The 27,780-nt window shown below is 40.4% G+C and overlaps 3 protein-coding genes across 9 annotated transcripts in view; 1 reads left to right on the forward strand and 2 right to left on the reverse strand.

Annotated features, from left to right (window-relative positions):
- Positions 1 to 9,921, reverse strand: part of LOC135107611 (dolichyldiphosphatase 1-like) — a 20,165-nt gene extending 10,244 nt beyond the window's left edge. Inside the window, exons 1-3 of one of the 3 annotated variants that reach the window (XM_064017653.1) lie at positions 9,782 to 9,921; positions 1,414 to 1,593; positions 126 to 277 (exon numbers count right to left, since the gene is read on the reverse strand). In XM_064017653.1, the coding sequence (XP_063873723.1) occupies positions 126 to 180 (55 nt within the window). In that variant the 5' untranslated portion in view covers positions 181 to 277; positions 1,414 to 1,593; positions 9,782 to 9,921. Of the gene's footprint in view, positions 1 to 125; positions 1,334 to 1,413; positions 1,594 to 9,781 lie in introns of those variants that run through there. The other 2 variants (XM_064017654.1, XM_064017652.1) reach the window with 2 other exon arrangements.
- LOC135107608 (glucose dehydrogenase [FAD, quinone]-like) lies at positions 7,561 to 23,619 on the forward strand. 5 transcript variants are annotated; one of them, XR_010271851.1, is made up of 14 exons: positions 7,568 to 8,803; positions 9,805 to 10,010; positions 10,651 to 10,840; positions 11,653 to 11,787; positions 12,391 to 12,512; positions 12,840 to 12,893; positions 14,111 to 14,224; positions 15,551 to 15,704; positions 16,139 to 16,293; positions 17,138 to 17,315; positions 17,431 to 17,501; positions 18,466 to 18,638; positions 19,177 to 20,709; positions 21,126 to 23,619. XR_010271851.1 is itself a non-coding variant. In XM_064017644.1 (14 exons), the coding sequence occupies exons 2-14, from the start codon at positions 8,701 to 8,703 to the stop codon at positions 19,334 to 19,336; spliced, it is 1,815 nt and encodes a 604-aa protein (XP_063873714.1). In that variant the 5' UTR covers positions 7,569 to 8,272; positions 8,661 to 8,700; the 3' UTR covers positions 19,337 to 21,068. The 5 variants fall into 5 exon arrangements, 4 of the variants coding, with proteins under 4 accessions (XP_063873716.1, XP_063873715.1, XP_063873713.1 ...); XM_064017644.1 differs by lacking the exon at positions 21,126 to 23,619 and having other exon boundaries at positions 7,569 to 8,272; positions 8,661 to 8,803; positions 19,177 to 21,068; XM_064017645.1 differs by lacking the exon at positions 21,126 to 23,619 and having other exon boundaries at positions 7,563 to 8,803; positions 17,213 to 17,315; positions 19,177 to 21,070.
- Positions 23,167 to 27,780, reverse strand: LOC135107612 (C-type lectin domain family 7 member A-like). Its single transcript, XM_064017655.1, has 5 exons — positions 27,612 to 27,780; positions 26,632 to 26,658; positions 25,465 to 25,650; positions 24,481 to 24,535; positions 23,167 to 24,027 (listed from the first exon to the last, which is right to left on the reverse strand). The coding sequence occupies exons 1-5, from the start codon at positions 27,763 to 27,765 to the stop codon at positions 23,847 to 23,849; spliced, it is 603 nt and encodes a 200-aa protein (XP_063873725.1). The 5' UTR covers positions 27,766 to 27,780; the 3' UTR covers positions 23,167 to 23,846.

Below are 27,780 nucleotides of genomic sequence, written 5' to 3' on the forward strand. Positions count from 1 at the left end.
ATTATGTTTATGTTAGAAAAATCAGATACATATTAACCAAGGTACCTAACACATCGCATCAAGCACACAAGGGAAAGTAGGAAGGCTAAAGCTTAACTCGAGTAACACACATCCAGCACACTTACCATTTGGATATTCTACGTAAGTAAGTGAGAAAGGCTTCCACTCTAAGTCTGCCATAGCTGCCGAGCTGATGGTGGTGGTGGATGATGGGCGGCCTGCTATGAATGGCCTGCGTGTGTCCCGGTGTGGCCTGCAGCCTGCCACCTACCACCTGCTGTCTCACAACAATATAACAATGGCTTGTATTCTTAAACGCTTCGGGCTTTCATACGGGCTATTTCAAAAGACCACAATGACGATAAGTCGATGGAACTTTAGCTTTTTCAAATTGACGATGCAGAATTCTTGTTAAACTTTCACCAAAACCATGAAAACTCTTGAAAATGCTAATAATTTGCACTGCAGTTTGGTGTCATACAAGTAGTTGAACTAAGAGCCCAAAACTTTTAAGAATACAGGCCAGTTATTCTCACAAGTGTCAGGACAGTGTTGCTCGCCTATGATGACTTCTGCATCTGTTTCTAGTCAAGGTGCCTCGGGTCTGGCCTCGGCAATGCAAATGTAAACAAACAGGAGGTAGCTCACCGCGCCGCGCGCCCTCAAATAAATCAACTAGCCATACTTTGCACACTTACCTACATGCATTCTACTTAGCACATCCATAAAGATTGATCTCATGGTATTTTAGACAAGTAGTTAGTACGGGATCAGTCACCCTATCAAAATAAGTCACGGGAGCACATTTTTCCCATGTCTATTTTCTGATTTCTCGCTCTTTTACCTGATGTAAATGTGAAATCTATTAATGAATAGGGGGAAATTTCTTGCTACCTCTTCCTTTTTTTTATTTTACCTATTATCAGCATTTATAGAGAATCTTTTTTGGCCCAATAATGTTGCTGTGTTGTCTGTGGATATGTGGATAAATATATGGTTAGCACATCAGATGGGATTCATATATTCCTGAAGAGAAGTTTCCTGTTTTCAAAAGTCTATAAACTTTAATTATGTTATGAAAAAGAAAGGTGAATTGTTAAATTGATTTAAAGTTTAGAGCACTGGTTCCTATGAACTGCGGGTCATGACCCCCATAGGGTTCATAAGCCTTTTTCTGTGGGTCATGGAAGGTACAGCTTATATAAAAAGGCAAGTACATCCTTCACATTAAAGTACATGATTAAATCAGTCATTGTTAATAAACATCAACAAACATTTTTTTATTGCTGTCTCTGCTCTAATGTATCTGTGCCATTGAAAATTAATGCGTTTATAAGACGGCTTATAAAGATTGAGATCATGGTAGGTTTTGATATATTTCACACATCCCCATCTCTCAGCCACCATATTTACGTTTTTCCTATGTGTGTATCATAACCGGTTAAATGTAGTCATTGTTGAGACACTAGTAAACTTTGAAGCAGTACATTCCAGACGTCAATCCTTCATATAAGAATTTTCCCAGTTGTTGGTCAATGATTTGGTAAGTCCTGCTAGTTTCAAGGAATAGGTTATCATATTATTAGTGTTGATCTGAAAAAAAAAAAAAAAACGATTAGTGAATATCTTCATAGGCGTGTATCAGTTTGTCTCAGTCATGCCAGATATTCTTCTGTATTGTAACGTTAGTTTTTTTTTTTTTTTTTTTTTTTTTTTTTTTTTACGTAAGAAGGACACTGGCCAAGGGCAACAAAAATCCAATAAAAAAAAATGCCCACTGAAATGCCAGTCCCACAAAAAGGGTCAAAGCAGTGGTCAAAAATTGATGAATAAGTGTCTTGAAACCTCCCTCTTGAAAGAATTCAAGTCATAGGAAGGTGGAAATACAGAAGCAGGCAGGGAGTTCCAGAGTTTACCAGAGAAAGGGATGAATGATTGAAAATACTGGTTAACTCTTGCGTTAGAGAGGTGGACAGAATAGGGGTGAGAGAAAGAAGAAAGTCTTGTGCAGCGAGGCCGCGGAAGGAGGGGAGGCATGCAGTTAACAAGATCAGAAGAGCAGTTAGCATGAAAATAGCGGTAGAAGACAGCTAGATATGCAACATTGCGGCGGTGAGAGAGAGGTTGAAGACAGTCAGTTAGAGGAGAGGAGTTGATGAGACGAAAAGCTTTTGATTCCACCCTGTCTAGAAGAGCAGTATGAGTGGAACCCCCCCAGACATGTGAAGCATACTCCATACATGGACGGATAAGGCCCTTGTACAGAGTTAGCCTCTGGGGGGGGAGGGTGAGTAAAACTGGCGGAGACGTCTCAGAACACCTAACTTCATAGAAGCTGTTTTAGTTAGAGATGAGATGTGAAGTTTCCAGTTCAGATTATAAGTAAAGGACAGACCGAGGATGTTCAGTGTAGAAGAGGGGGACAGTTGAGTGTCATTGAAGAAGAGGGGATAGTTGTCTGGAATGTTGTGTCGAGTTGATAGATGGAGGAATTGAGTTTTTGAGGCCTTGAACAATACCAAGTTTGCTCTGCCCCAATCAGAAATCTTAGAAAGATCAGAAGTCAAGCGTTCTGTGGCTTCCCTGCGTGATATGTTTACCTCCTGAAGGGTTTGACGTCTATGAAAAGACGTGGAAAATTGCAGGGTGGTATCATCAACGTAGGAGTGGATAGAACAAGAAGTTTGGTTTAGAAGATCATTAATGAATAATAAGAAGAGAGTGGATGACAGGACAGAACCCTGAGGAACACCACTGTTAATAGATTTAGGAGAAGAACAGTGTCCGTCTACCACAGCAGCAATAGAACGGTCAGAAAGGAAACTTGAGATGAAGTTACAGAGAGAAGGATAGAAACCGTAGGAGGGTAGTTTGGAAATCAAAGCTTTGTGCCAGACTCTATCAAAAGCTTTTGATATGTCCAAGGCAACAGCAAAAGTTTCACCAAAATCTCTGAAAGAGGATGACCAAGACTCAGTAAGGAAAGCCAGAAGATCACCAGTAGAGCGGCCTTGACGGAACCCATACTGGCGATCAAATAGAAGGTTGTGAAGTGATAGATGTTTAAGAATCTTCCTGTTGAGGATAGATTAAAAAACTTTAGATAGGCAGGAAATTAAAGCAATAGGACGGTAGTTTGAGGGATTAGAACGGTCACCCTTTTTAGGAGGAACAGGTTGAATGCAGGCAAACTTCCAGCAAGAAGGAAAGGTAGATGTTGACAGACAGAGCTGAAAGAGTTTGACTAGGCAAGGTGCAAGCACGGAGGCACAGTTTCGGAGAACAATAGGAGGGACCCCATCAGGTCCATAAGCCTTCCGAGGGTTTAGGCCAGCGAGGGCATGGAAAACATCATTGCGAAGAATTTTAATACGTGGCATGAAGTAGTCAGAGGGTGGAGGAGAGGGAGGAACAAGCCCAGAATCGTCCAAGGTACAGTTTTTAGCAAAGAAGAAGAAAAAGCAAAGTTATTGGAGATATTTTTGGCTAGATGCCAGAAATCACGAGGGGAGTTAGATCTTGAAAGGTTTTGACATTTTCTGTTAATGAAGGAGTTTTTGGCTAGTCAGACAACAGACTTGGCATGGTTCCGGACAGAAATATAAAGTGCATGAGATTCTGGTGATGGAGGGCTTAAGTACCTTTTGTGGGCCACCTCTCTATCATGTATAGCACGAGAACAAACTGTGTTAAACCAAGGTTTAGAAGGTTTAGGACGAGAAAAAGAGTGAGGAATGTACGCCTCCATGCCAGACACTATTACCTCTGTTATGCGCTCAGCACACAAAGACGGGTCTCTGACACGGAAGCAGTAGTCATTCCAAGGAAAATCAGCAAAATACTTCCTCAGGTCCCCCCAACTATCAGAGGCAAAACGCCAGAGGCACCTTCGCTTAGGGGGATCCTGAGGAGGGACTGGAGTGATAGGACAAGATAAAGATATGAGATTGTGATCGGAGGAGCCCAACGGAGAAGAAAGGGTGACAGCATAAGCAGAAGGATTAGAGATCAGGAAAAGGTCAAGAATGTTGGGCGTATCTCCAAGACGGTCAGGAATACGAGTAGTGTTGCTCTAGGTCATGGAGGATAGCAAAGTTGTAGGCTAGTTCACCAGGATGGTCAGTGAAGGGAGAGGAAAGCCAAAGCTGGTAGTGAACAATGAAGTCTCCAAGAATGGAGATCTCTGCAAAAGGGAAGAGGGTCAGAATGTGCTCCACTTTGGAAGTTAAGTAGTCAAAGAATTTCTTATAATCAGAGGAGTTAGGTGAGAGGTATACAGCACAGATAAATTTAGTATGAGAGTGACTCTGTAGTCGTAGCCAGATGGTGGAAAACTCGGAAGATACAAGAGCGTGGGCACGAGAGCAGGTTAAGTCATTGCGCACATAAACGCAGCATCCAGCTTTGGATCGAAAATGAGGATAGAGAAAGTAGGAGGGAACAGAAAAGAGGCTACTGTCAGTTGCCTCAGACACCTGAGTTTCAGTGAGGAAAAGAAGATGAGGTTTATAAGAGGAGAGGTGGTGTTCTACAGATTGAAAATTAGATCTTAGACCGCGAATGTTGCAGAAGTTAATGAAGAAAAAGTTGAGGGGGGTGTCTTGACTGCAGTGTCTTGACTGCAGTGTCTTGACTGCCTTTCTGTCGTCGACAGAAAGGCAGTCCGACCTGGGGACATTTATGGTCCCCTCCCCAGATGGGGACTCCGAGGCTGGTGTAGGAGTCGCCATGATGATTTTAAAATTTTTGAGTGAAGGGTGTGTGTGTTATTAGGTGCTTGTAGTTTTGTGTGGAGGAAGAGAGTTGTCTTTAGAGGGCAGGCTGTGACTGCCCCCTTGTGTTGTGAGACACAAAGGGAAACGTTCAGTGAGGTCACAGCTGGGTTTAATGATAAGTTCACAGCACCCCCTGAACAGTGCTTTAGACTTCACTGGGAGTAATTATCGTTTCGGCTGGTGTCTACTGCCTCTTCCTATAATATGCGTGTGGAGTCATCTCTGATTTTGTGTGATAATGCCTGCAATCTTGTAAGAAGTGACCTACCCTTTTGTGGAAGGATCAGAATGCTTCTGGATTAAAGGAGTGTCTTCCTAAACTATTGAGAACAACTCTGCACTATGCAAGAACATGACCTGGCAGCTTGCAACGGTCCAGGACCTGTTAAAGATAGATCTCCCTGTTTAAAGATAGATCTCCCTGGAAATCCTATCATTAAAAGAGAGAGAGAGAGAGAGAGAGAGAGAGAGAGAGAGAGAGAGAGAGAGAGAGAGAGAGAGAGAGAGAGAGAGAGAGAGAGAGAGAGACGACGCAAGGAACGTAAATAGTGCAAAGAAGGGACCTGTGGCCTGGGAGGATTACAAGAATGTTCGTAACCGCTATAAGTTGTTAAATACGAGTAAAAATTAAAGAAATATATGAAAAAAATCAAAAGGCAAGATCAGATATGAATAAGTTATATCAGCTTTTTAATAGTTTTACCAGTACTATCTAAAAAAAAAAAAAAAAAAAAAAAAACACTTGGCTTCTGTGAAGATCTGGTAAATGTGCAATTTCACCAATATTCCCCCTCAGTCCACTCCTAACCTATTAGGCACCCCCATTCATAAGGTAAACTAACCTAACCTAATATTTTGTAACCTAACCAGGGGGACTTCATCCATTCTTTACTCCCCATAAGGTTAATTAACCTAACCTAACATTTTGCCCATGTGACATAATTAGACAATATGAAGAGGGAAAAAGGGAGGAGAGATACAAACGTGGGAAAAAACAATCTATGGGAAAGGAGTTTATTGTTTATTTCATTGTTTATTAGGTTTTCCAGCTTCATTCATTTAAGGGAAGGTCCTCTACAAAGCCTCTATGACTATAAAATTTAATACGTAACATATTGTCTTTGAAAATAACAATAATAAATATTCTCTTTCTCTCATAGATTGTACTGAAAAAAAATATAAACCACTACATTATTACATATATTACAAAGCATAGTTTCTCAGTAATACACAAGCCCTCCATATAAGCCACTACACTGTGTACATTGCAAAGCATGGTTCTCAGTAATACACAAGTCTTCCATATTGTAACAGTTACTGAATTTAAATGTTTTTAGTCTTTTATGATTATGTACATTAATGCTAGTCTTGATTTGCGCAGGTAGTTATATATTAGTTCTTAAAAGCATTAAAACCTATGTCAGCACTGCACCTAGGTTCATGCAGTCTGTGGTGGTCAGGGTTGGCATTAAAAAAAAAAAAAAAAAAAAAAAAAAATCCCTTCCCCCACAAAAAAAAAAAAAAAAAAAAAAATGTGGGCAATTTTTTTTTTATATCTTACATATCAAAATTTAGTTTAATATCATATTGATAAATAAAGTGTATACATGTACATTTACATAAAAATGTAAAAGTAGTCAAGCCTGACCCGTTCATTTCTTGTACGGTACAAATTAACACAGGCTTTGTCCAACTGGACCAACCTCTATCAACATGACCTAAACAAGTACGAGTACCTGTCCTTCAGACAGAAAGTGCCAAAATCTTGCAGGATCTTACTTCCCTTGTGATTTCTGGCACCTAGCCAAAAACATCAATAACTCTCTCTCTCTCTCTCTCTCTCTCTCTCTCTCTCTCTCGGAAAGAGCGAACAAGAAAAAAAACATGGAGGAAAACAGACGAAAGCGAAGTACACACGCACCACTTTAATGCAGACTGAGGTGCTTGATTGTAAGATGATACTTTATCTCTCATAAGGAAAGAACGGACGGGAAAAGAGGCTGGAGGAAGAGAGCGGAAAGACTAGTACACACACATTATATAAAACAAGAGATTTAGTATTGTTTGATAGCAAGATGAAACTCACTCTCTCTCGCGGTCAGGAATGCGGAAGGAGCGAACGAGACAGAAAGGAAAGATCGAGAGCGGGAGAGGAAAGCTGGGGCCAAGCGGTATCATGACATCCTCTTCTTGCACGCTAACTAGAATGAACAAAGTCAACGACCCTATACCGGTTACTTTATATATATATATATATATATATATATATATATATATATATATATATATATATATATATATATATATATATATATATATATATATATATATATATATATATATATATATATATATATATATATATATATATATATATATATATATATATAATGTAGATAATTATAATAATGTAGATAATTAATTTTGATCAAAGTTTATAAGAAAAAAATACAAAGGAACACAAATGAACACACAGGAAGAACAAATATCCGTGACCTCACTATCCAGAGAGAGAGAGAGAGAGAGAGAGAGTAAATATAACATGACTTGCTTCGATCTATAGCCCGGAGGGAAATGGAAAGTGGGAAATTCTCTCTCTCTCTCTCTCTCTCTCTCTCTCTCTCTCTCTCTCTCTCTCCACTAAACTACTCGTATATCAAGACTCCCGAGTGACAATTTATCATAAGTATCTTAAAGTAACTTTTATTTGAACAGTAGTTGCGATATGTATGATGGCCGCACCTCTCTCTCTCTCTCTCTCTCTCTCTCTCTCTCTCTCTCTCTCTCTCTCTCTCTGCTACCTATCAATCAAGATACCCAAGCTTGCTTTCTCCTGACTGGCTCGCCAAATCTCACGTTTGTTGTATGTTGCAAGATAAAGAAAGGAAAGGAAACGGATGAATCGGCATCCCCCCTCCCCCCCTCTATCCAGTATGTTGTATAGTACAGAGCCAAAGAAGTAAATAAAAAAATCAGGAAGAAGAGATAAATTGTTTGCTTTCAGATAATACTAATTAATAGAACAATAAACTTAAAAAAAGCAAAGCAGTTACAAATAGAAATGTTTGAAAGAAAGTGTGGATCAAGAGAGAGAGAGAGAGAGAGAGAGAGAGAGAACCTGCTTGACTGGGTTTACAATGCACACACTACTACCTTTCCTTCTTTCCCTCACAGTCAAACATCTAGAGTGGTGTGAGTGGTGTGTGCCTGCAGATTACCTACCGCCTGTGTCACCTCCAACGCATTACACACAAAACACTTTATGTAAGAAGGAGACTGGCATAGGGCAACAAAAAGGGAGAAAATGCCCCACTGATGCCACAGCCTCCAAACAAACAAAAAACAAACATAAAAAAAGGAAGAGCTTATTCAAAACTGCTGGATAAGTGTCTTATAAGATAGATGAAACCAGCATGTTAGCAACCACACATTAAAAACCACTAGAAGCACTCAGTGACACAAGCACCATGAAGAACAATGTAACTCAAGTTTATATGGTAACTAAATGGTACAAGTGTTACAATAAGACTTAAAAATATATTGCAAAATTGCAGTTGATCTACAGAAAGCATCTGATCATATTAAACATACCATTAACCATTGTCAGCCAAAAATTCATCTATATTCTTTTCTTGAAACTACTGTAAGTGTAGGTACTTAACCTATTTTCTTCTAAGTTTGTTTCACTCATCTCATACTGAAATTCTAAAGGGTTTTCTTTTTCTATCCTTCAGCTGTCATAAGTGTAGCATTCTCTCTCTCTCTCTCTCTCTCTCTCTCTCTCTCTCTCTCTCTCTCTCTCTCTCTCTCTCTCTCTCTCTCTCTCTCTCTCTCTCTCTCTCTCTCTCTTTCTCTCTCTCTCTCACATACCACCATGTCATCTAGTGTGCTGCAAGCCATCTCATCTAGGGTGCTTGTGGGCTCCATGCTGCCGCTGCTTCAAGCTGTCCTACACACTATGGTGCAGGAAGCAACTTTGGACTATGACAGACCTCAAGAATTCTACAGCCAATATGACTTCATTATAGGTAAGTCTCTGTGACTTTCTCTCTGCATCTTCATTTATGAATACTTCTCCTCCTCCTCCTCCTCTGTCTATGGTGTCCTACTTATTTCATTATCTTTCTCTCTCATTTACTTCCTCCTCTTCCTCCTTCTCTGGCTATACAATTTTACTCTCTCTCTCTCTCTCTCTCTCTCATTTGCTTCCTCCTCTTCCTCTTTTTCTGTCTATGTTATCCTACTTATTTCACTTTCTCATTTACCTCCTCCTTCTCTGTCTATACCATTTTACTTACTTCACTGTCTTTCTCTCTCTTATTTACTTCCTCCTCTTTTTTTACTATCTATGCTATCCTATTTCTCTCACTGTATGTTACATAGTTTAGTCATGACAAACACCCTTGTAAAGACTCCTGGAAGACAACAACATCAGAAATCTCAGAGATATCAAGTATTTGTGTTTCTTACTGTGTCTCCAGTCACACCACCACATCACATTCATCTGCATTACACAGTAATGTCCTACACTTTTTGGAGCATCATAGAGACACAGAGAAATTGTTCTGAAGGTGGCATTTATTCAACATGAGAGCTCCTCACTGGGAAATGACCCATTGCCATAGAGGTGAAAAGTACACCATCAAAAAGATCACTGGGTCCAATGATACTCTTGGGGACACTGAAAACCTTGAGTCATTATCATACTATATTTTATCACTGGAAGCCTTACCTGACCCCCTGATATAAAGGAAAATTATAGCATCTTAGACATTGCCACCAAAAGACTGTTAGGTCCAATGACAATTTTGGGAGCCCTGTATAGCCTGAGTCATTACAACAATACTGTATTTTATCTCTAGAAGCCTTACCTGACCTCATGACATGGAAATAAAAAGTACAGCAACTTAAACGACACCACCAAAAGACTGCTAGGTCCGATGATAATTCTGTAATTCTACATATCTTGAGTCACTACAACAATACTGTATCATTTGGAGCCTTACCTTGACAATCATGCCTCCTTCAGTTGGTGCAGGGACAGCAGGCAGTGTGGTGGCAGGCAGGCTGGCTGAGGTGCCGTGGTTCAGGGTCTTGGTGCTAGAGGCTGGGGCAGTGCCCTCCCCTGAGACTTATGCACCTGGTCTGGCACCACTTGGCTCTTTAAACACAAGTAACACATGGAATTACATCACTGAACCACAGCAGCACAGCCTTGGCAACTTTGTGAATCAGGTAAGGTGTGTTATGTTACAGTTACATTACAACACATGGAGGCAGACCATTATGTTACAGTTAAACACATGCAAATAGACTGTTAATGTATACAACATCCCTTGAAAACCTATCATGTACACCCTCTTGAAAAACTAGTCCATCAACATGCGAGTCTCATAAACAAGACACCCAATACTGTGGACAAGTTCTGCACTTTGAACAGGCTTTAGCGAAAGTTACTCGGTGTTCAAGGGTGTTTTCATGATTCCAGTGATAGTTTAACAAAGATTCTACAACTTCAACAGGGTCTACTGGGAGTTGCTGGAGTTTTCAAGGATGTTTTCATATTTTTAGTGATAGCTTAGTCACTAATATGTTTTTGTGGAAGTTATTGGAGATTTCAAGGGTGTTTTCATGATTCTAGTGATAATTTCATCAAGATTTTGCATTGTCAATGGGAAAAACACCCATAAGAACTTGAACCAACATCTTTGTGACTTTCTAGAGCACCAAAGCTATCAAGAGTCACAGCTTTCTTACTAGCAGTGACAAGTTTGATCACACAGAGGTACAAGAATACAAGAAAACATGGAGATTTCAGAAGGCTAGTTAACATGCACACCATATGCATTAACACTTAACTTGATGTGGTGGGTAGCGGGCAACCCTCCCCTTGGCTCGTGTGGTTGGTGGCACATCCACCACAGGAGGAATGGTGTACTCCCGCGGTGATCCTCAGGACTATGACAACTGGGAGACCCTCGGCAACCCTGGCTGGGACTACGACAGCATCCTCTACTATTTCAAGAAGGCAGAGGATTACCTGGGAGGTCATCTGGGAGAGACAGGTGAGAAAAATGCCAGGTGATTCTCAAAAACACACACAAAAAAAAACAGTAAATTCTTAACTTGGATTATTTGAGGGGAGGCCATGTACTTCATGATGTCTGGAAATTTACTCTATCTGATGGGTAATATAGTGAGATCTTCAGCAATCTCGGGCTGTTACCTAAAGGGAGACATTCGATAATACATGTATGTTGTGCTTCTATGTTGCTAATTGTAATCTTGATAATTGCTTTCATGTTTGTGTTCCTACTTCTTCATTTTTTTCTTCTCCCTTCATTTCTTCTTTCATATTTTATCTCTTTTTGGTGTTCCTTGGCTTATGACATATTCAAACAATAGCCATTTCACTAAACACAATGAATTCTTGGGTGACTGAGGTTTCACTGTTTTTGCTAAAAGACTTCACTGTAAAGAGCACAGCAAATTTCCATATATAACAAATTTGACTTTCCCTAAAACAGATCATTATATCAAGCATTTCTATCTGTCTATCTATCTATCTATCTCTCTATATACCAGGCGGGCAATCCAATACAGGGTGACTCAGACAAAGCACCACACACTCATACATACATACCAGTCACACTCTTAGCCCCTGTCAATCATTTACTATATTAACATCTTCCTCCATCCCAGATAAAGCACCACACATTCATACAAACATACCAGTCACACACACTCTTAGCCCCTGTCAAGCATTTACTGTACTATCTTCCTCTATCCCAGACAAGCAAACACTCACTCATACATACATCACTCACACTCTTAACCCCTGGTTGAGGATTTACTCTATTAAAATTTACATCCCCAGAGACTTATCATGGCAGAGGAGGACCCCTGGCAGTGAGCCCGGACCCCAATGAAGGGCCTCTCTCTGATGCCTTCCTGAGGGCCGGGGAAGAGCTTGGCTATAACACACTGGATCTCAACGGCCCGTACCAGATGGGTGAATACAAGAACCTCACAGTACACATGACAACTGATGCAATAATGAGTTCAAATTTGACAAAGTTAGATTTAAATAGAAATAAGAAAGAATTGGTTCTCAGAGTTAATAGAAATAAGAAGGAACTGATTCTCAAGCAGAGTTGTAGATGAATGAAATAGACTCAGTAATCAAGATATTAGTGCATAGTCATTAGGGAGCTTTAGTAGAAGATTAGATAAATTCATGAATGAGGATGGTAGTGGAAATAGATAAGATTCATGCAGGGTCTGCCAAATATATACCTGATGGCTTCTAACAGTTTCCCTTATTTTCTTATGGTCTATTAATAAACACAAGCAAGAATAGCAAACAAAGGCACAACATAAGCAAGTTCATCCATAGGTCCACCTCTACCTATCACTACCTATCCAGACACTTCCTCCTTCCTTGCTCTAATATTCTACCTCTACCTGCACCTTTCACACATTTACCTTCTTCCACTTTCGAAGTAGCCTTCTTGTCATATCATCACCTTTAGTTTCAATGAAAAGAAATCACATGTGAGTGGAACAGAAAGTGAACATATAAAGTGAAGTAAAAGTTATAACTGTCCCATTCCAGGGTTCTCCAGGCCTCATTATAACATAAGGGAAGGTGTGAGGTCATCTACTGCAGGGTCGTACCTCCAACCAGCCTTGTCCTGGTCCAATCTGCACATCCTTCACAGCTCCACTGTCACCAAGGTAAACACTTCTTGCTATCTATGCCCTCCTCTCCTGCCACCTCTCTTGCTCTATTAGATATACCACCTTTCACCTACCTGTTATATGTAATTGGCTGGATGAGTAATTGAGTCTTATGGTACTCTATTCAAATTCTTACACTGTAACATCTGTAATCTATTAATACTTCTGCACTTTTCATGAATTCTAAATCTGTACCTTACTAATACGTCATTAATCTTAATTAACTCCACATTCTTAAATATTTTGAAGAGCTGCCTTCAATACTAATAAGGCATGTGAAAGTAGAATATGTATCACTCTAAGTAATAATTTCCTCCTACACAGGTCTTGTTCAAAGAGAAGAAGGCCATTGGAGTCCTGTTTGAGTATGAAGGAAAGGTGAGTGATGTGTGTGATCTCTAACCTAATAACACCATACCAAATTCATATTCACTCACCAAGTCCTCTGTCAGTTGCTATGTGCAGGCAACCCCACACACACACACACACACACACACACACACACACACACACACACACACACCTAATAACCCACAAAAAGTTTTATATTAAATTCAAATTAATCCACCACCAAGTTTTCCATCATTGGTTACATGCAGGCAGTCTAACACACACAAGAAGGTGGAATTACTAGACTTCCACCACTGCCAGGAAACAAACCCATACTCCACCAACCTAAGCCAAACCCTGCATCTCTCAGTTGTGTGGCAAATGCATTAACCACACCACCTGACATATACAGTGTTCCCCAGGGTATTTGCAGTTCAATATTCGTGGTTTTGCATATTTGCAGATTTTTTTCCTAACATAACCTAACTAATGTGGAGTTTTCAGGCTTGCCAGATGTCATCACTGGCCCAATCTCTCAGCCCAAAGAGTCTGGATTCTTCTCTTAATTATCACAAATTACCCAAAACTCTCAATATAACAAACACATATGGGGGAGGGTGGGTTGCTAAAGATTAAAATTTGATATATCCAGAGAGAGAGAGAGAGAGAGAGAGAGAGAGAGAGAGAGAGAGAGAGAGAGAGAGAGAGAGAGAGAGAGAGAGAGAGAGAGAGAGAGAGAGAGAGAGAGAGAGAGAGAGAGAGAGAGAGAGAGAGAGAGAGAGAGAGAGAGAGAGAGAGAGAGAGAGAGAGAGAGAGAGAGATGGGAAGAAGGCAGGCAGCAGTCTTAAAAGGGTTGCTATATCCAAAATTTAGTAAACAGTGGTTCATTATATTGAGGGTTTACTATACATATTAGTTTAATCTCTTTTCATTTTACAATGTACTATTTTTAAATCAAAATATTAAGTACTATGTTTAATTAAAACATTATGCACTATGTTTATAGTTTAAAGCATAAAATATACGTCTCACATTTATTAAGCACATTTAACAATTATTATATGTATAATAATTGTCAAAGGTGCTTAATAAGTGTGAAATGTATATTTTATGATTTAAACTATAAACATCAGCATTTCTGAGCCTTGTAGGGGCGGGTTTCCCATATTCATGGATTTTTGCTATTCGTGGGAAGCTTTGGAAAGTAACCCTCACGAATAGCAGGGGAACACTATATTATATCTCTGGCCTACACCTTGGTGTAGACATTCCAAGTGACAGCAGAGCGTGAGGTGGTGCTGAGTGCTGGGGCTGTTGCCAGCCCAAAGTTACTGTTGCTGTCTGGTGTGGGCCCCCAACAACACCTCAAGGACAACAAGGTAAGGATTCCATTTGGTTATATACTTCAGAGTTGGATCTTACATTTTATAGGGCTTGTGTCTTTAAAAGTTAGAGGAATGTTATCCTGCATGCACTCTGTATCTTGTATGTCTTGTGTCTAACAAAGCCAGGTTGTTACTGATCTTCCCCTGTGACAGGGTGCATTGTCTTGCATGATATTGTCAGTTGAATAAAAGTAATCATATAGGCCGATTCTTTGCTTTTTTTTCTGATTGAAGGAAAGAGACACACAGATACATTGGTTATTCTTGTTTAATGATTATTACATTTAAAGAACTGGCATATAGTAGTATGCCATAGCCTGGTAATGACATTCCAAGTCAAAATGATGCCTGATGTTGGCCAAATATGACTAGTTAAACTTCTTGCATGTTACCATACATATGAAATTAAATGCTGAAGTATCTCTTTGCTCATATTTTCAAACTATTTCTGCGTTTTAGGTGTGTTCCATCTCTTAGCCGTCCCTATTTATTATCCTAGTCTGTCTAGACAGACTGCAAGTATTATAATATAATGAAATATTGTCTATTATTAGCGATTATGGAGCAAAGGGAAATTGTGATGTAGGTAGTACATCTAGCAGCTGTTCAGGTCACAGGTCATTCACAGAGGTGAGAGCGAGATCCCTTGCCCTGCTCCTCAGATTCTCCCATGTTAAGGGAACGTTCTACCACATGTATTGCTCCTTTAGACCTGTCCTACTTCAACATGTGTGCAAATACAAGCCACACTGAAGAGTATTTTAGCGTGAATTGGTTGTATAAGTCATGACCTCTCACTGCATTAGGGCATTGTACCAGAACACAATGATGTGTTGGAAGTCGTGGCCCAAGACAGGAAGGCCATTCAGACACCTTTATCTGTCAGAATGCTGCATGCCACTGAAAGGCTTGACTGTTCCATGCTCATTATAAGCAAATGTTACTATTCACTTAATTTGAAACAATTCATGCTACACAGTTTTGATAATGGTTTTCACTCATGACTGACTTGTATGCAGATAATTCAGTATGTTTGAGATTTTATTGAAAACAATACACACACATCACCTTGTTTTCACCTAACATGTTTGCATCACTGCCTGCAAGTGGCTGTGTCTTTCTCTCCGCCCAGCTGCCTGCCCATTTTTCCTGTCGATTCTCAAAAGCCCTTTGAAAGCTTGCAGCCTGGGGTAGTTGTATAATTTTCTGAAGCTCCCAGGAGACATGTGCAAAAGCAATGCCTCAGAAAATACCTGTTTCTGAGGCACTTGCGAGGAACTGAAGAAGATGCCTACGCTGTTTTTACTTTTGCTTTCATAGGTTGATGTGGTAGCAAATCTGGCTGGTGTGGGCCAGAACCTGCAGGATCATCTGGGTGTGTATGGGCTGGTATGGACCCTACCTGGTGCTCCTCCACACTCTGGTCCTTTATTCAACACCACAGCAATGCACCAATATGTACGCCACAGGGAGGGTGAGTCCCAAGCACCACTACTGTACCCATATCACCCCTCCATAAAATCTGGGTGTATTATTGATCCTTGCACTTTAAGATTAAAACATAAAAGAAAGTAAGGGAAGCTGCAGTCTCTGTATAAAATATGCTTACCTATTTCCACCTATCATTATCATTCATAAATTTGTCCAATTTTCTTTTAAAAGGTTACTATTAGTTACATAAGAACACATGGGAAGCTGCAGAAAACCATCAGGCCTAAATGTGGCAGTCTCTATAAAACATGCTTACCTTTTTCCACCTATGATCCTCATTTATAAATTTGTCCAATCTTCTCTTAAAGTTACAAGGAATACTGCAAGAATCTCCAATGAAAGTTATCAGTGTTAAGGATAATGATGATAATGAATAATAATAATGATCACTAACCCAGTATATTGTGTGTGGTGCAGGGCCCTTCTCAGCACCCCCAGCACAGTGCAGCACAGCTAGGGTGGAGGTGGAAGAGGGCAAGAATCAGTCAGGCATTGGTATTCTTTTCACTCCAGTCTCCTTCCACATGGACCAAGGCCTCCCCACACCTTACACATATGGGATGGATGAGCAGGTAACACAAAACTTTACTACCTACTATTCACTATCCATTTTATATAGTGGATCAAAAACTATATCACATGTAATTCATCACATACAAACTATCACTGGAATTAAGAAAACAGTGAAAACACTCTTAAATATCTCATCAACTTATTCCAGAGTCTGTTCAAGGTGTTAAGTCTTCTTAAATATCACTAGAATTATGAAAACACTAACCATTTCCATTTGAGGTTCTTAAATGTAAAGAGTCATTGTTAAACTATGACCAGAATTATGATAACACTAATAATTTCCACTGGAGATTCTTAAGGATATAGAATCCTTGTAAACTATCACTAGAATTATGAAAACACTAATAATTTTCACTAGAGGCTCTTAAAGGTAAACAATCTTTGTTAAACTATTAGCGAAATCCTGCAAACATCCTTGAGTAACTTCCACAAATGTCTGCACTCTACTAAAAGTAACTGAAATCAAAACACAAGGAGTACAGGAACCAGCAGCCTCACAAATATTTAGAAATGCATTTCTTAAAGTCACGTGTTAGTTTGTTACTCAACAGATCTACCAAGAGTATTATAGGAGTGTGCTGGGTCAGACAGGTTTCACAATACTGGTGTCTGCTTCACTTATACAATACAAGAACCACCAGCCTCACAAATGCTAAAGAATAGATTCCTTAGATTATAATGTGATGTGTTATCTGACAGATCTACCATAAGTATCATATGAGTGTAATGGGCTTGACAGGCTTTACTATGCCAGTGTCTCTACTTCACCTGTATAGTAAAGGATCTCAGCCTCAAAAATGTTAAGGAATGGATTCGATGACATCACAATGTGTCATCTGACAGATGTACCAAGAGTATTATGGGAGTGTGCTGGGCAAGGCGGGCTTTACCATGTTGGTGTCTCTGCTTCATCCAAAGAGTACAGGAACCATCAGCCTCCTCTCCACAGACCCCAGGGATCCTCCAGTCATAGACCCTAAGTTCCTCAGCCATCCTGATGACCTCCACACACTTGTCAAGGGTGAGTGTGGTGCCTTACACTCACATTACTGGAAAAGAAACCTGAGTATACTACTATATTCCCTGACACTTTCTGTACATGTGACAAGACAGTAATGTTGTGTGTCTCCTATCAGGAATACAGTTTGCCTTCAAGTTAGCCAACACTGATGCCCTCAGGAGTCTTGGAGCAAAATTCCATGACAAAGTAAGTATTATGCATTTTACATCATTACATAGTGTATGTTGTTATTAAAGAAAAGGTGAATATATAAACCTATCTCTCTCTCTCTCTCTTTCATTTTCTTCATGCATGATACCCTCCTCTTGTCACTTCTCTCAAACATTAAACCCCCAACAGATTGGAGGAAGACCATATTACTATAGCCTAAATTGTTTAACTACATGCAACTGTTATTCCAACAAGGTCTTTAACTAAATTTCAGTCATTAATAAAGGCAAGTAATTCAGTAATACATATTTATCCAGTAACAGCTCTGAGTGACAGGAGAACGGAAGGATAAACAAAGGGATAACACTGCCTACCACACACATAAGCCATGTCCAGTAATGTGTCTGCACTCACACAATACTCAAATTATAATTACTTTCTAATGTTTTTAATGAGCAAGAGCATACATTACCTCAAGGGTTAAATCACTTCAAACTGAAGTAAAAATAAAACATTACAAGCTTGGCTTATAATGACAGAGTTTGTTAAATGTGAGGCTTGTTAGATAAACTTACAGGATTGTACATAATTTTTGCAACATTATGGTTCATTATCTCAAGGGTTATATGCATAACAAACTGCAATAAAGACAGGACATTACAAGCTTAACTATTAATGACAAGAGTTTGTTAAATGTTTGTGAGAGAGAGACTTCAAGAATGGGTATGTGATTTTAGCAACACTAAGATTCATCATCTCAAACTGGACATTACAAACTCGACTCAATCCTTTGAAAATACAAATAGATGAATACACAAAAGCATCAAACTGTATATATAAACTTAAAAGCCACCAATGAACAGTATAAAAATATAAAATTTCTCTCCTCATGGCCAAAACACACAAATACAAACAGATAAATATACAAAAGCCTCATCTGTGTGAACATATCAGTTACCACAGAGCAGTATAGACACCAAATACATCCCACCTCTCACAGCCATTGCCGGGATGCAGGAGGAATGGTGGCAAGAAGGATGAGGGTGAAGAGGAAGACAAGGAATATTGGAGATGCTTCATTCAACACATGGCCTCCTCTCTGTGGCACCCAGCTGGCACCTGCAGGATGGGCCCCTCCAGTGACCCTCTGGCAGTGGTGGACAGTAGCCTGCGGTGAGTATTGCAGACATGAAGTTTTTAACTGACATTCCTTAGAGAGATGTAGGTTGAGATCTGATAGAGGTTTTTAGTAATGTAGAGAATATAACAGGGCTGATGTGATCAGGATAGAGTAAGGGTGACTCTATAACAAGGATGACGTAATTAGTATAGGACAAGAAATAATGGGCTAGAGGTTTATAAGTTGTATTCAATAAAGAGATAATAAGGAACTGGTTCTCAGATAAAGTGGTAGATGACTGGAATAGACTGCAATCAGGTTGTTATTGCTGAGTCATTAAGAATCTTAAAAAAATATTAGACAAATTTATGGATGAGGACAACAGTCTACAGGTGGAAATAGTGGGCATGCTTCATGCTGGGACTGCAGATTCCCTTATTTTTTCATGTTCTTATCAGTGTGTCATCTAATTTACAACAGTAAAGCAAGACACACAGTCCCTGTGTGAACCATGTCAACCTATTTCCACCTGTTAAGTGAGCAGTGGTATACAGTGGCACAAATCTCACCTGGCACTCCTGGCTGTTGCAGAGTGCACTGTGTGGAGGGCCTGAGGGTGGTGGATGCCTCTGTCATGCCAGCCACTGTGTCAGGTGGCACAGCAGCGGCCACAGTCATGATAGCAGAGAAGGCGGCTGACATCATCAAGGCAGACTGGGACATTGATGTTGACTATGACTTCATTTTATGATTGCTAGAAAATAAAGTATAATTTGCCTCATGTTGCCTTGCTGTGCTCCGTTGTGGTTAATTTGTTGATATTTTGTCCTGGAGGTTAGGAATGTCATTAGATTAGGTTAGGTTAGGACTGTGGAATATTTAGTCATACAAGTGTATTTCTAACATTTTCTAGTGAAGCCAGCCATACTAGAAACGTGGCCTCATTTTTTTTTAACATTTTATCCCAAGGTCACCAAACCCTTCTCCATGACATGTGAGTTTCGTGCTTGTATGTAACATGGACGTGATATCCAGATTAACTCACCACCTCAAATAAAACCTCACCTGTGCCTTTCTGAAGAAGACAGGGCAACTACCATGCTTGTGATACCCTCATAGGTCTCCCTCAGGGCTCATACGACCCCCATAGGATCATCGCAGCCCCACAGCATCAAGATCAATACCCAGCTGTTGAACTAGAGCTATGGCAGAACTTAAAGAACAAGAAAAACCTACAGGGCGCCAGTATGCAATAATGACGTTATCGGTATTACAGCCTGCCACCGCATCATCACAGATATTATTAAAGCCCCGTTCACCTATTGGCGAATTTTGATGGCGACTCCGCTGCGACTCTGCTGCGAGTTCCTGACCGGCGACTGTGCTGCGATTCTCATGCTTGGCGAACGTGCTGTGAACGCGCTGCGACCGCGTTGCGAATGTGCTTCCACTCCACTGTCAATGAGCTGTGAATGCAGTGCGACTCATCGATGGAGTATATTTATAGGAGACACTTATAAACACTTCATGTTTGTGAGAGCTCTCCTCGTGTGCGCGACATCAGGATGCTTCTTGGTGTGGAAAACAAGTCGAAACACAAACAAATAAATTACAGAAAAATGTCTGAATCACACAAAATCGCACAATACTGAGAGAGAGAGAGAGAGAGAGAGAGAGAGAGAGAGAGAGAGAGAGAGAGAGAGAGAGAGAGAGAGAGATGCACAATCATTTTTGCAGTAAGGTATCAATCCACTGTCACCTGACCCTAGCATAAAGATGTGAAGGGCATGTAGAAGAGATTGGTATTATGGCAAATCCGCTGCGACAGCGCTGCGAAAGCGGCGAACTTGCTGCAACAATACTGCGAATCCATTCTACAGCGGCGAAAGTGCCGCGACAACGCTGCAACAGTGCTGCGACTCCCAGCCGTGGAGACTCTGCTGAGAATGTTTTAAAAGTCCAAAATATTCGCTGTCCTCTGGCGAATGCGCTGCGACTCAGCTCGCTCTGGCGACTCTGCTGTGAGTCCGTTGCGAACGCGCGGCAACTCCGCTGCGAACCAGTCGCAGCGGAGTCGCAACGCATTCGCCTTCCAAATTCACCTATGTGTGAACGGGGCTTAAGGTATGTCAAGATTTGTCTTCTGGTTGCATGTCCCATCTACCAGTTATTTGACTAAAGTCATATGTTGTACCCATCTTTAAGAAAGGGAAAAAATGTGATCCCCTTAATTAAAGGCCAATAAATCTTACCATGTACATCTTACCTCTGAATACAAGCCTAATAGAATGTGTGGTGGTGGCGTGTGAAAATTATGGCAGAGACACGACAAAGATGATGTATTATAATTTTGATAGAATCGGGATATTGTAGGAATGGCAGAAAACAGGAAAGGAATGGGATTGTCTAAAGAAAAAGCTTAAAAGTTGATAATGACCGAGGGTAGAAGTACTTGAACAAAATATACTATGTGGTATGATATATGTAGAGATTAATCGTAAGGTGGATATATTTTTTATGCTTTTGTTTTTTCCTCACAGGAGTTGCCAATATAAACTGATTTAGAAGAAATTTTATCACCTAGAGCATGAAAATGAAGACCAAGTTCAAGCGAGGGAGCAAAGGAAGAGGAAAAAGACAACATGGAGGTTGTTTACTTATGGCAGTGACGGGTGTTGAAGAAAAGTGCACCAAGGATTGACAAAATACATAAAGAAATAAATACATAAAACGTGTGAACACCAGTCAGTTGAAAGGATCGAACCGCATTCTGAAAGGTTTCGTCGTATCTCGAAAATTTTCCACAGGTTCTAGTGCAGGGTTTTAAGAGTGTTTTCAAGAGTGATTTCGTGATGCCAGTGAGTGTTTAAAAAGGGTTGTGCATCATTAAAAAAAAAAAAAAAAGAGAGACTCCGACTTACCATGTCTCTGTAACCTTTAAAAAAATAAATATTGGCGTAATTTTGCGATACTGATACCGTGAATTGTACAGCAGTGCTACTACTACTACTACTGCTACTGCTACTACTACTACTACTACTACTACAACTACTACTACTACTACGGGTGCTACGAAGGTTTGATAAGTACAATTCATGTATTTTATGTTGATAAGTAGCTTTTAAGACGACATTGTTACCTTCCTTTAGGCCATGGTTACCCAGTCAACTAGTCATTAAAGCCACATTAAGTTGAGGATTAAAGCCACATTAAGTTGAGGCCTTGTTTATTATCTAGTTGTGTAACTTGGCTTATACTTTCCTAAGCTGTCTAGAAGTTAGTCTGATATGAAGTTTACACCTCTATAAAGACTGTCTGGTGCTCGCAGAGAGAGAGAGAGAGAGAGAGAGAGAGAGAGAGAGAGAGAGAGAGAGAGAGAGAGAGAGAGAGATTTAGCTAATAACGTCGTTGTTCGTAGAAACCAGTGATAAGTACTGTGGCGCGATGAGTAAATATTTACATACGGTTTGTGGTCAGAGATCGCATTCTCAAACGTTTCGGATTCGTATTTTGAATTCTATTAACACATTAAAGTGGAAATTATTGGAGTTTTTGAGTGTTTTAACTATTGAAGTAATAGTTCAATAAGGACTCCGACTATTAATGGGGAAAAAAATAATTGAAAACCCGACTTATCAACTACATAACCTTTGAAAATGGTCCTGATGAGTGAGTCAATGTTTGTATACGAGCGTCAGAAGCAAGACGAAGCGAAATCCAGTGTCCTCATCGTATTATCACCAGATGGCAGTGTTCTCGAGGCTGCCCTCTCCAGCCTGGGAACAGCGCGCTACTCGCCTTAAGTCACATTACCAAACTGGGAAGCACTACCTAACCTTGAGCACTATCTGTTTATACCGTGTCCATGTATTCTGCGCCTTCTGCCTCTCGTTCCCTGTCCTTCCGAGTTTTCTTCAATAACTGTAAACAAAGAAAGTATGAGGAGTTTAGCAAGATGCCACAGTCTGATTACAGCTTTCCCCTTATGGAACGTATAATTTTGTTTTCTCTCGACAAAAAAGCGTAGGAAATTGGGGAGACTGCAAAAGGCCAACTGAACAAGACAAGACAGATCCTGAGCCATTGAACACATAACCGCCTGCCATCATCATCATCATCATTATCATCGCCATCATCAGTACCCACAATTCCAGTGCAGGATACTTCACTACAGTCTGGTGTAGTACAACAGATGGTATTCTTAAAAGTTTCAGTGTCTCCTTTTTAACAAGCAGCGGTGGAAGTTATTAGGGACTTCAAGAGTGTTTTCATGATTTCAGTGATAGTTTGTGATAGTTTAACAAGGAACACCACTGATGGTCTCTGAGTCCTTTGAAAATAGTCCTTTTGAGAGAACAAAACGTTTACAAGGATACAAACCAGTGTTTCTTTGTGTGATGAAATAACACACACACACACACACACACACACACACACACACACACACTGACCTCAAGGCTTTTCTGTGAAAGTAAAAGTGGTTTCAGGTCGGTCATGAGATTATGAAAACCGTATCTTGGCGAATCACACACACACACACACACACACACACACACCAGGAGCAATACGACTACAACTATGTATGTATATTTGATTTTATTATTATTGTATCTTGATTATATTAATATAGTTACAACAACGAAGCGTGTACAACTCGGAAGGGTATTGTTATTTTCCAGCAATGCAGTAATATATAAATTTACTATTACTTGCCTCCTTGCTGTCATTTTGCCTGTTTTGTTACCTTTTTTTAATTTTCTAAGCGTGAAGGAGACCGGCCGAGGGGACAAAAATGATGTATATATGTTCAGATAACTTAAACTTACTACACCTGACGAGTTTGTTTCTGAAGTTGCCTTTGATAAATTTAAAGAAAGAAAAGTTAATTCTTTAATGGAAAGTCATGAATTATTGTCCTGATTGTTGTTTTGATTATTGTTATTATTTTTTTCTTACCTTCTCTTTTGTTAGTATTTCCTGCCCGTGTTTATTCATCACTGAGGGAGGGGATAGTGGGGGGGGTGTGAACGACTCTATCACACTCTATCACATATTTTCTTTGATGCCCTTTCATGGATTTTGGTAATAACGATACTGACACTCAAAAAACAATACCTGCTATGGCTACTTTCCTCTCAGTAAAGAACATTCAATGGCAGGAATTGCTCGTATTTGCCTACTAGTGAGGGTAAGAGGAAAGAATTCTGCTGCCAACCGCTTACATAGATCGTCAACTTCCCATTAGCTTGCCACAGTGAGAGCTAGACCTCGACTTGGCATATGCCGTACATCATAGCGTCGTTGGCACAGTCGCGGAAGTAGTAATCTGGGGGGCAGATACAGAGGTAGTTTTGCCAGATGGATCCGTTGGGGTCTCGCTCGCAGGCATCCCAGTGCGGCGTGCCCATGGAGATGTCGCTGCCGTCAGACTCCCACACCCAGCTGCACGGGACGACAAGGCAGATAAATTTATGTAATGTATGGGAGCATGTAGCAATCTCAAGAATAATGGAAAATTGATCTGAAGACTGGATAAATAAGCAATGAGAGGCTTTCACCCGGAGAACAAATACTCGCACAGCGTTTTAGAAGGTCAGGTAACAAAACCATCCTGTGGAGGTTTTTATTATTACATTTTCGACGTCTTGTCTCGACAGTGTTCAACAGGTTCTAGTGGAAGTTATTAGAGTATTCAAGGATATACATATAATTTTTATAATTGCTGTGATAATTTGATAAACATTCTCCATTATCACTGGGAAAAACGCTCCTGAGAGCCCAACTAATTTGAAGAGACTCACAGTAAGAGATCCAAGCGTTTAAGATTACAAGCCTTGATAATTATGTGCATGGCTAGTTAAGCAGACAATAGCTAGTGTTCCTTGCAATACTTACTGCCCTTCCTCCTGATGATCTGATCCTCCGATCCAGAAGCAGTGATCCGTCAAACCTGTGAGGAAGGGGAAAAGGAATAGCAGAGTCATAATTCACGAGTATTATTCAGGAATATTATTTATGAAGGTCAGTTGGGCAAGATCAAGAAGAGCAAGGAACTGAGTGAGACAAAAACAGGAAAGATCACAACATTGGTGAAGAGAAGGGAAGAGGCGTATATTTGGAGGGAAAAGTGATGAAGAGCAGGAGGCGAAGACGAAAATGGAGATGGGTGAACTGCGGAATGGAGGAAGACTTGAGAGAAAAGCAAACCGTCAGAGAACGATGTGTATGGCTGGGCTTGGGGGAAGAAGTGCTGTCAGAAGTATCGATCCCATACAGTTGTGGCAAAAAAGGCTTGTAATAGTAGTAGTAGTAGTAGTAGTAGTAGTAGTAGTAATAATAGTAGTAGTAGTAGTCGTAGTAGTAATAAGAAAAGACAACGACGACGGAGATAACTATAACGACGACGACAAAGCAGCAAAGTCAGAAGATGACGACGGCGACGACGAAACAGAGGCAGAAGAAGAAGAAGAAGTAGAAGATGAAAAGACGACGACGACGACGACGACGACGTCGACGACGAAGACGAAGAAGAAGAAGAAGAAGAAGAAGAAGAAGAAAAGGACGAAGGCGACGACGACGAGAACGAAGCAAAAGAAGATAAAGAAGAAAAAGAAGACGAAGGCAGAAACGAAGATGACGGTGACGACGACGACGAAGCAGAAGAAGAAGTATAAGAAGAAGAAGAAGAAGAAGAAGAAGGCGAGGACGAAGACGACCACAACGAAGAAGAAGGAGAAGAAAAAGAAGAAGAAGAAGAAGAAGAAGAAGAAGAAGAAGAAGAAGAAGAAGAAGAAGAAATAACTAAATCCCAAGACTGAGTTCCTTGAATCCATTTTTGTGTTTCCATCCCCGTCCTCCCTAAGCAGCTATGATGCTTACCCGGTGTTGCCCTGATGTAGTTGTACAGTCTGTAGTGGAGGTCGCCCGTTATCTTGGATATGTTGGCGTGGATGATGCCACACATGTAGTTCATGTGCTGCCAAGTGCCGGTGTTCAGGACGAAGTTCAGGCATTCCGGCGAGGAGGGATCATTGCTCAGGTTAATGAAGCCAACCGGACAGTCAGCTGAGGGCGACAAAAGGGATTCCGGGACATTAGACTATATACTGAAACACTTCTGGCCTCACCTCCACTACTTTTAAGAGGCTTTAGTTGAAGTTACATGGGTTTTAAGGGAGTTTTTATGATTCTAGTGACAGATTAACAAGATTTCTACATTATTAAATGGATAAACACTCTTGAGAACCCAGCTAATCATCATTATGGCCTTTGAAAATAGTCGTGGTGAAAGAGCAAAGCGTTTCTGAACAAGGGACATTGGCACCACTGAGCACTAACTTAGGCACACTTATTTCATCTGGCCATTAGAAGGTAAGACCTTAAGGAATTGCAAGAAGCCAGTAGATCTACACCTCGCAGTCCCTGTATTATCCATACTGCTTTCTATATCAGCCGATCATCCCTATCCACAAATTCATGTAATCTTTTAAAGCTCCCTTGGCACTAACAACGTGATTTTTTATTTATTTTGAGTCTGCTCCAGTCATCCATTGCTATCACTCCTATCTCTATTTTAAATCTTACTTTATTAAACTTGAACCAGTTACTTCCAGCCTTTTAAAGCTTTATGACCGTAAGGAGCTTGTATATATCATCCTTGCTATGTCCTTCATGTCACTTCAATACCTCTACCAGATCTCCTCTTACTGTACCACTGCAATGCTATAAGGATATCTTTGCAACATTGATATGATCCACTGCTGGCAAACAAAAGCTAGAAGCCAGTCCTTCTACATCCAGATTAAGACGTAACCTGTTCATACGTAAAGAGAAACTATTCTGAAACACTCGTCGTCTCATCTCGACTGCTTTCGAAAGGTTCTAGTTGAAGTGACGGTTTTTTAAAGATGTTTTTATGGTTCTGCTGACATATTAACAAAATCTCTACTCTCTTGAGGACCCGCTTAATCATCTCTGGCCTTTGAAAATTGTCGTGGTGAGAGAGCAGAGCGTTTCTTAGTGTCTGCGTCTTCGGTAAATACTCACATTTTGATGAAGCGAGGCCAAGCGTGGCTGAAAGAGAGGACAGCCATGACTGGTGGTGCTGGTGAGGTGCGAGAAGAGAGAAGAGATGAAAAACACGGAGGAGGAAACACGAGAGAATAGGAGGGATAAGAAATGAGAAGGGAAGGAAGGAACAAGAGGGAAAAGAGCGGTGTGGCTGACTACTACTAAAGCCTTCTGGCGTTATGCACTTCATCTCTGCATTATTTATGTTCATGAGACATGGAAAAAATGAAGATAACCAGTCAATGTGCCACTCGCCCTCCCTCCCTCCCACCGCTGCAAAGAAAGTTATTCAGAGAGAGAGAGAGAGAGAGAGAGAGAGAGAGAGAGAGAGAGAGAGAGAGAGAGAGAGAGAGAGAGAGAGAGAGAGAGAATTTTATTTTGGACGTGTCTTAATTGTACTATTTTGGAACAGTTTAGCCAATAACTTTTCGCTGCTGTATAATTTTTTTCCCATAATTACCTAATACAACTTTTTATACCTTTATTGTTATTGTTATTATTATTATTATTATTATTATTACTACTACTACTACTACTACTACTACTACTACTACTACTACTACTACTACTACTTCCTCCTTCTCTCTCCTCCCCTCTCTTCCATCATTTCTCTCTCTCTCTCTCTCTCTCTCTCTCTCTCTCTCTCTCTCTCTCTCTCTCTCTCTCTCTCTCTCTCTCTCTCTCTCCCCTTGTGTGTCCATGCAAACTGTCCCAACCGCGCTTCATATATCATCAAAAGAAAGACTACATTAATAATAAATACTGAAGGGTTATACAGTATCATCATCGTATATAATTGAACATTTATTTCTTTTTTGTCAGTTTAGTCCCACTCGCCCTTCTCCAATGTTCAATCCCATCTACGTATATAATCGAACATTTATTTATTTATTTTTTCCTTCATTTCTTTATGTCAATTTTGCCCCCATACACACGCTCTCATTCAGTGTTCTTACCTGCAGCCACAACTAGAGTTGCAGCCCACTTCATGTCGTGCGTGGCGGCGTGTGTCGGGGTACTGTTGTCCTGAGGCAGTGGGGCAGGGTGTGTAGGTGTTCCTCTGATATATGCAGCCTGTTTTCTCCAAAGATTTATCACACGCCGTACCATTTCGTTCCACTCATC

This window comes from Scylla paramamosain, chromosome 15 (assembly GCF_035594125.1).
Source record: "Scylla paramamosain isolate STU-SP2022 chromosome 15, ASM3559412v1, whole genome shotgun sequence".
Taxonomy (NCBI): domain Eukaryota; kingdom Metazoa; phylum Arthropoda; class Malacostraca; order Decapoda; family Portunidae; genus Scylla; species Scylla paramamosain.

Excerpts from the sequence above, each read along its gene's own strand:
- LOC135107608 (XM_064017643.1), top strand. The coding sequence starts at position 8,650 with ATGTCATCTAGTGTGCTGCAAGCCATCTCATCTAGGGTGCTTGTGGGC. Across the intron at positions 12,513-12,839 it reads ACAGCTCCACTGTCACCAAG|GTCTTGTTCAAAGAGAAGAA; the intron begins GTAAACACTTCT and ends CCTCCTACACAG. Across the intron at positions 15,705-16,138 it reads ATATGTACGCCACAGGGAGG|GGCCCTTCTCAGCACCCCCA; the intron begins GTGAGTCCCAAG and ends TGTGTGGTGCAG.
- LOC135107612 (XM_064017655.1), bottom strand. The coding sequence starts at position 27,765 with ATGGTACGGCGTGTGATAAATCTTTGGAGAAAACAGGCTGCATATATC. Across the intron at positions 25,651-26,631 it reads TGGCCTCGCTTCATCAAAAT|CTGACTGTCCGGTTGGCTTC; the intron begins GTGAGTATTTAC and ends TGTCGCCCTCAG. Across the intron at positions 24,028-24,480 it reads GATCATCAGGAGGAAGGGCA|CTGGGTGTGGGAGTCTGACG; the intron begins GTAAGTATTGCA and ends CGTCCCGTGCAG.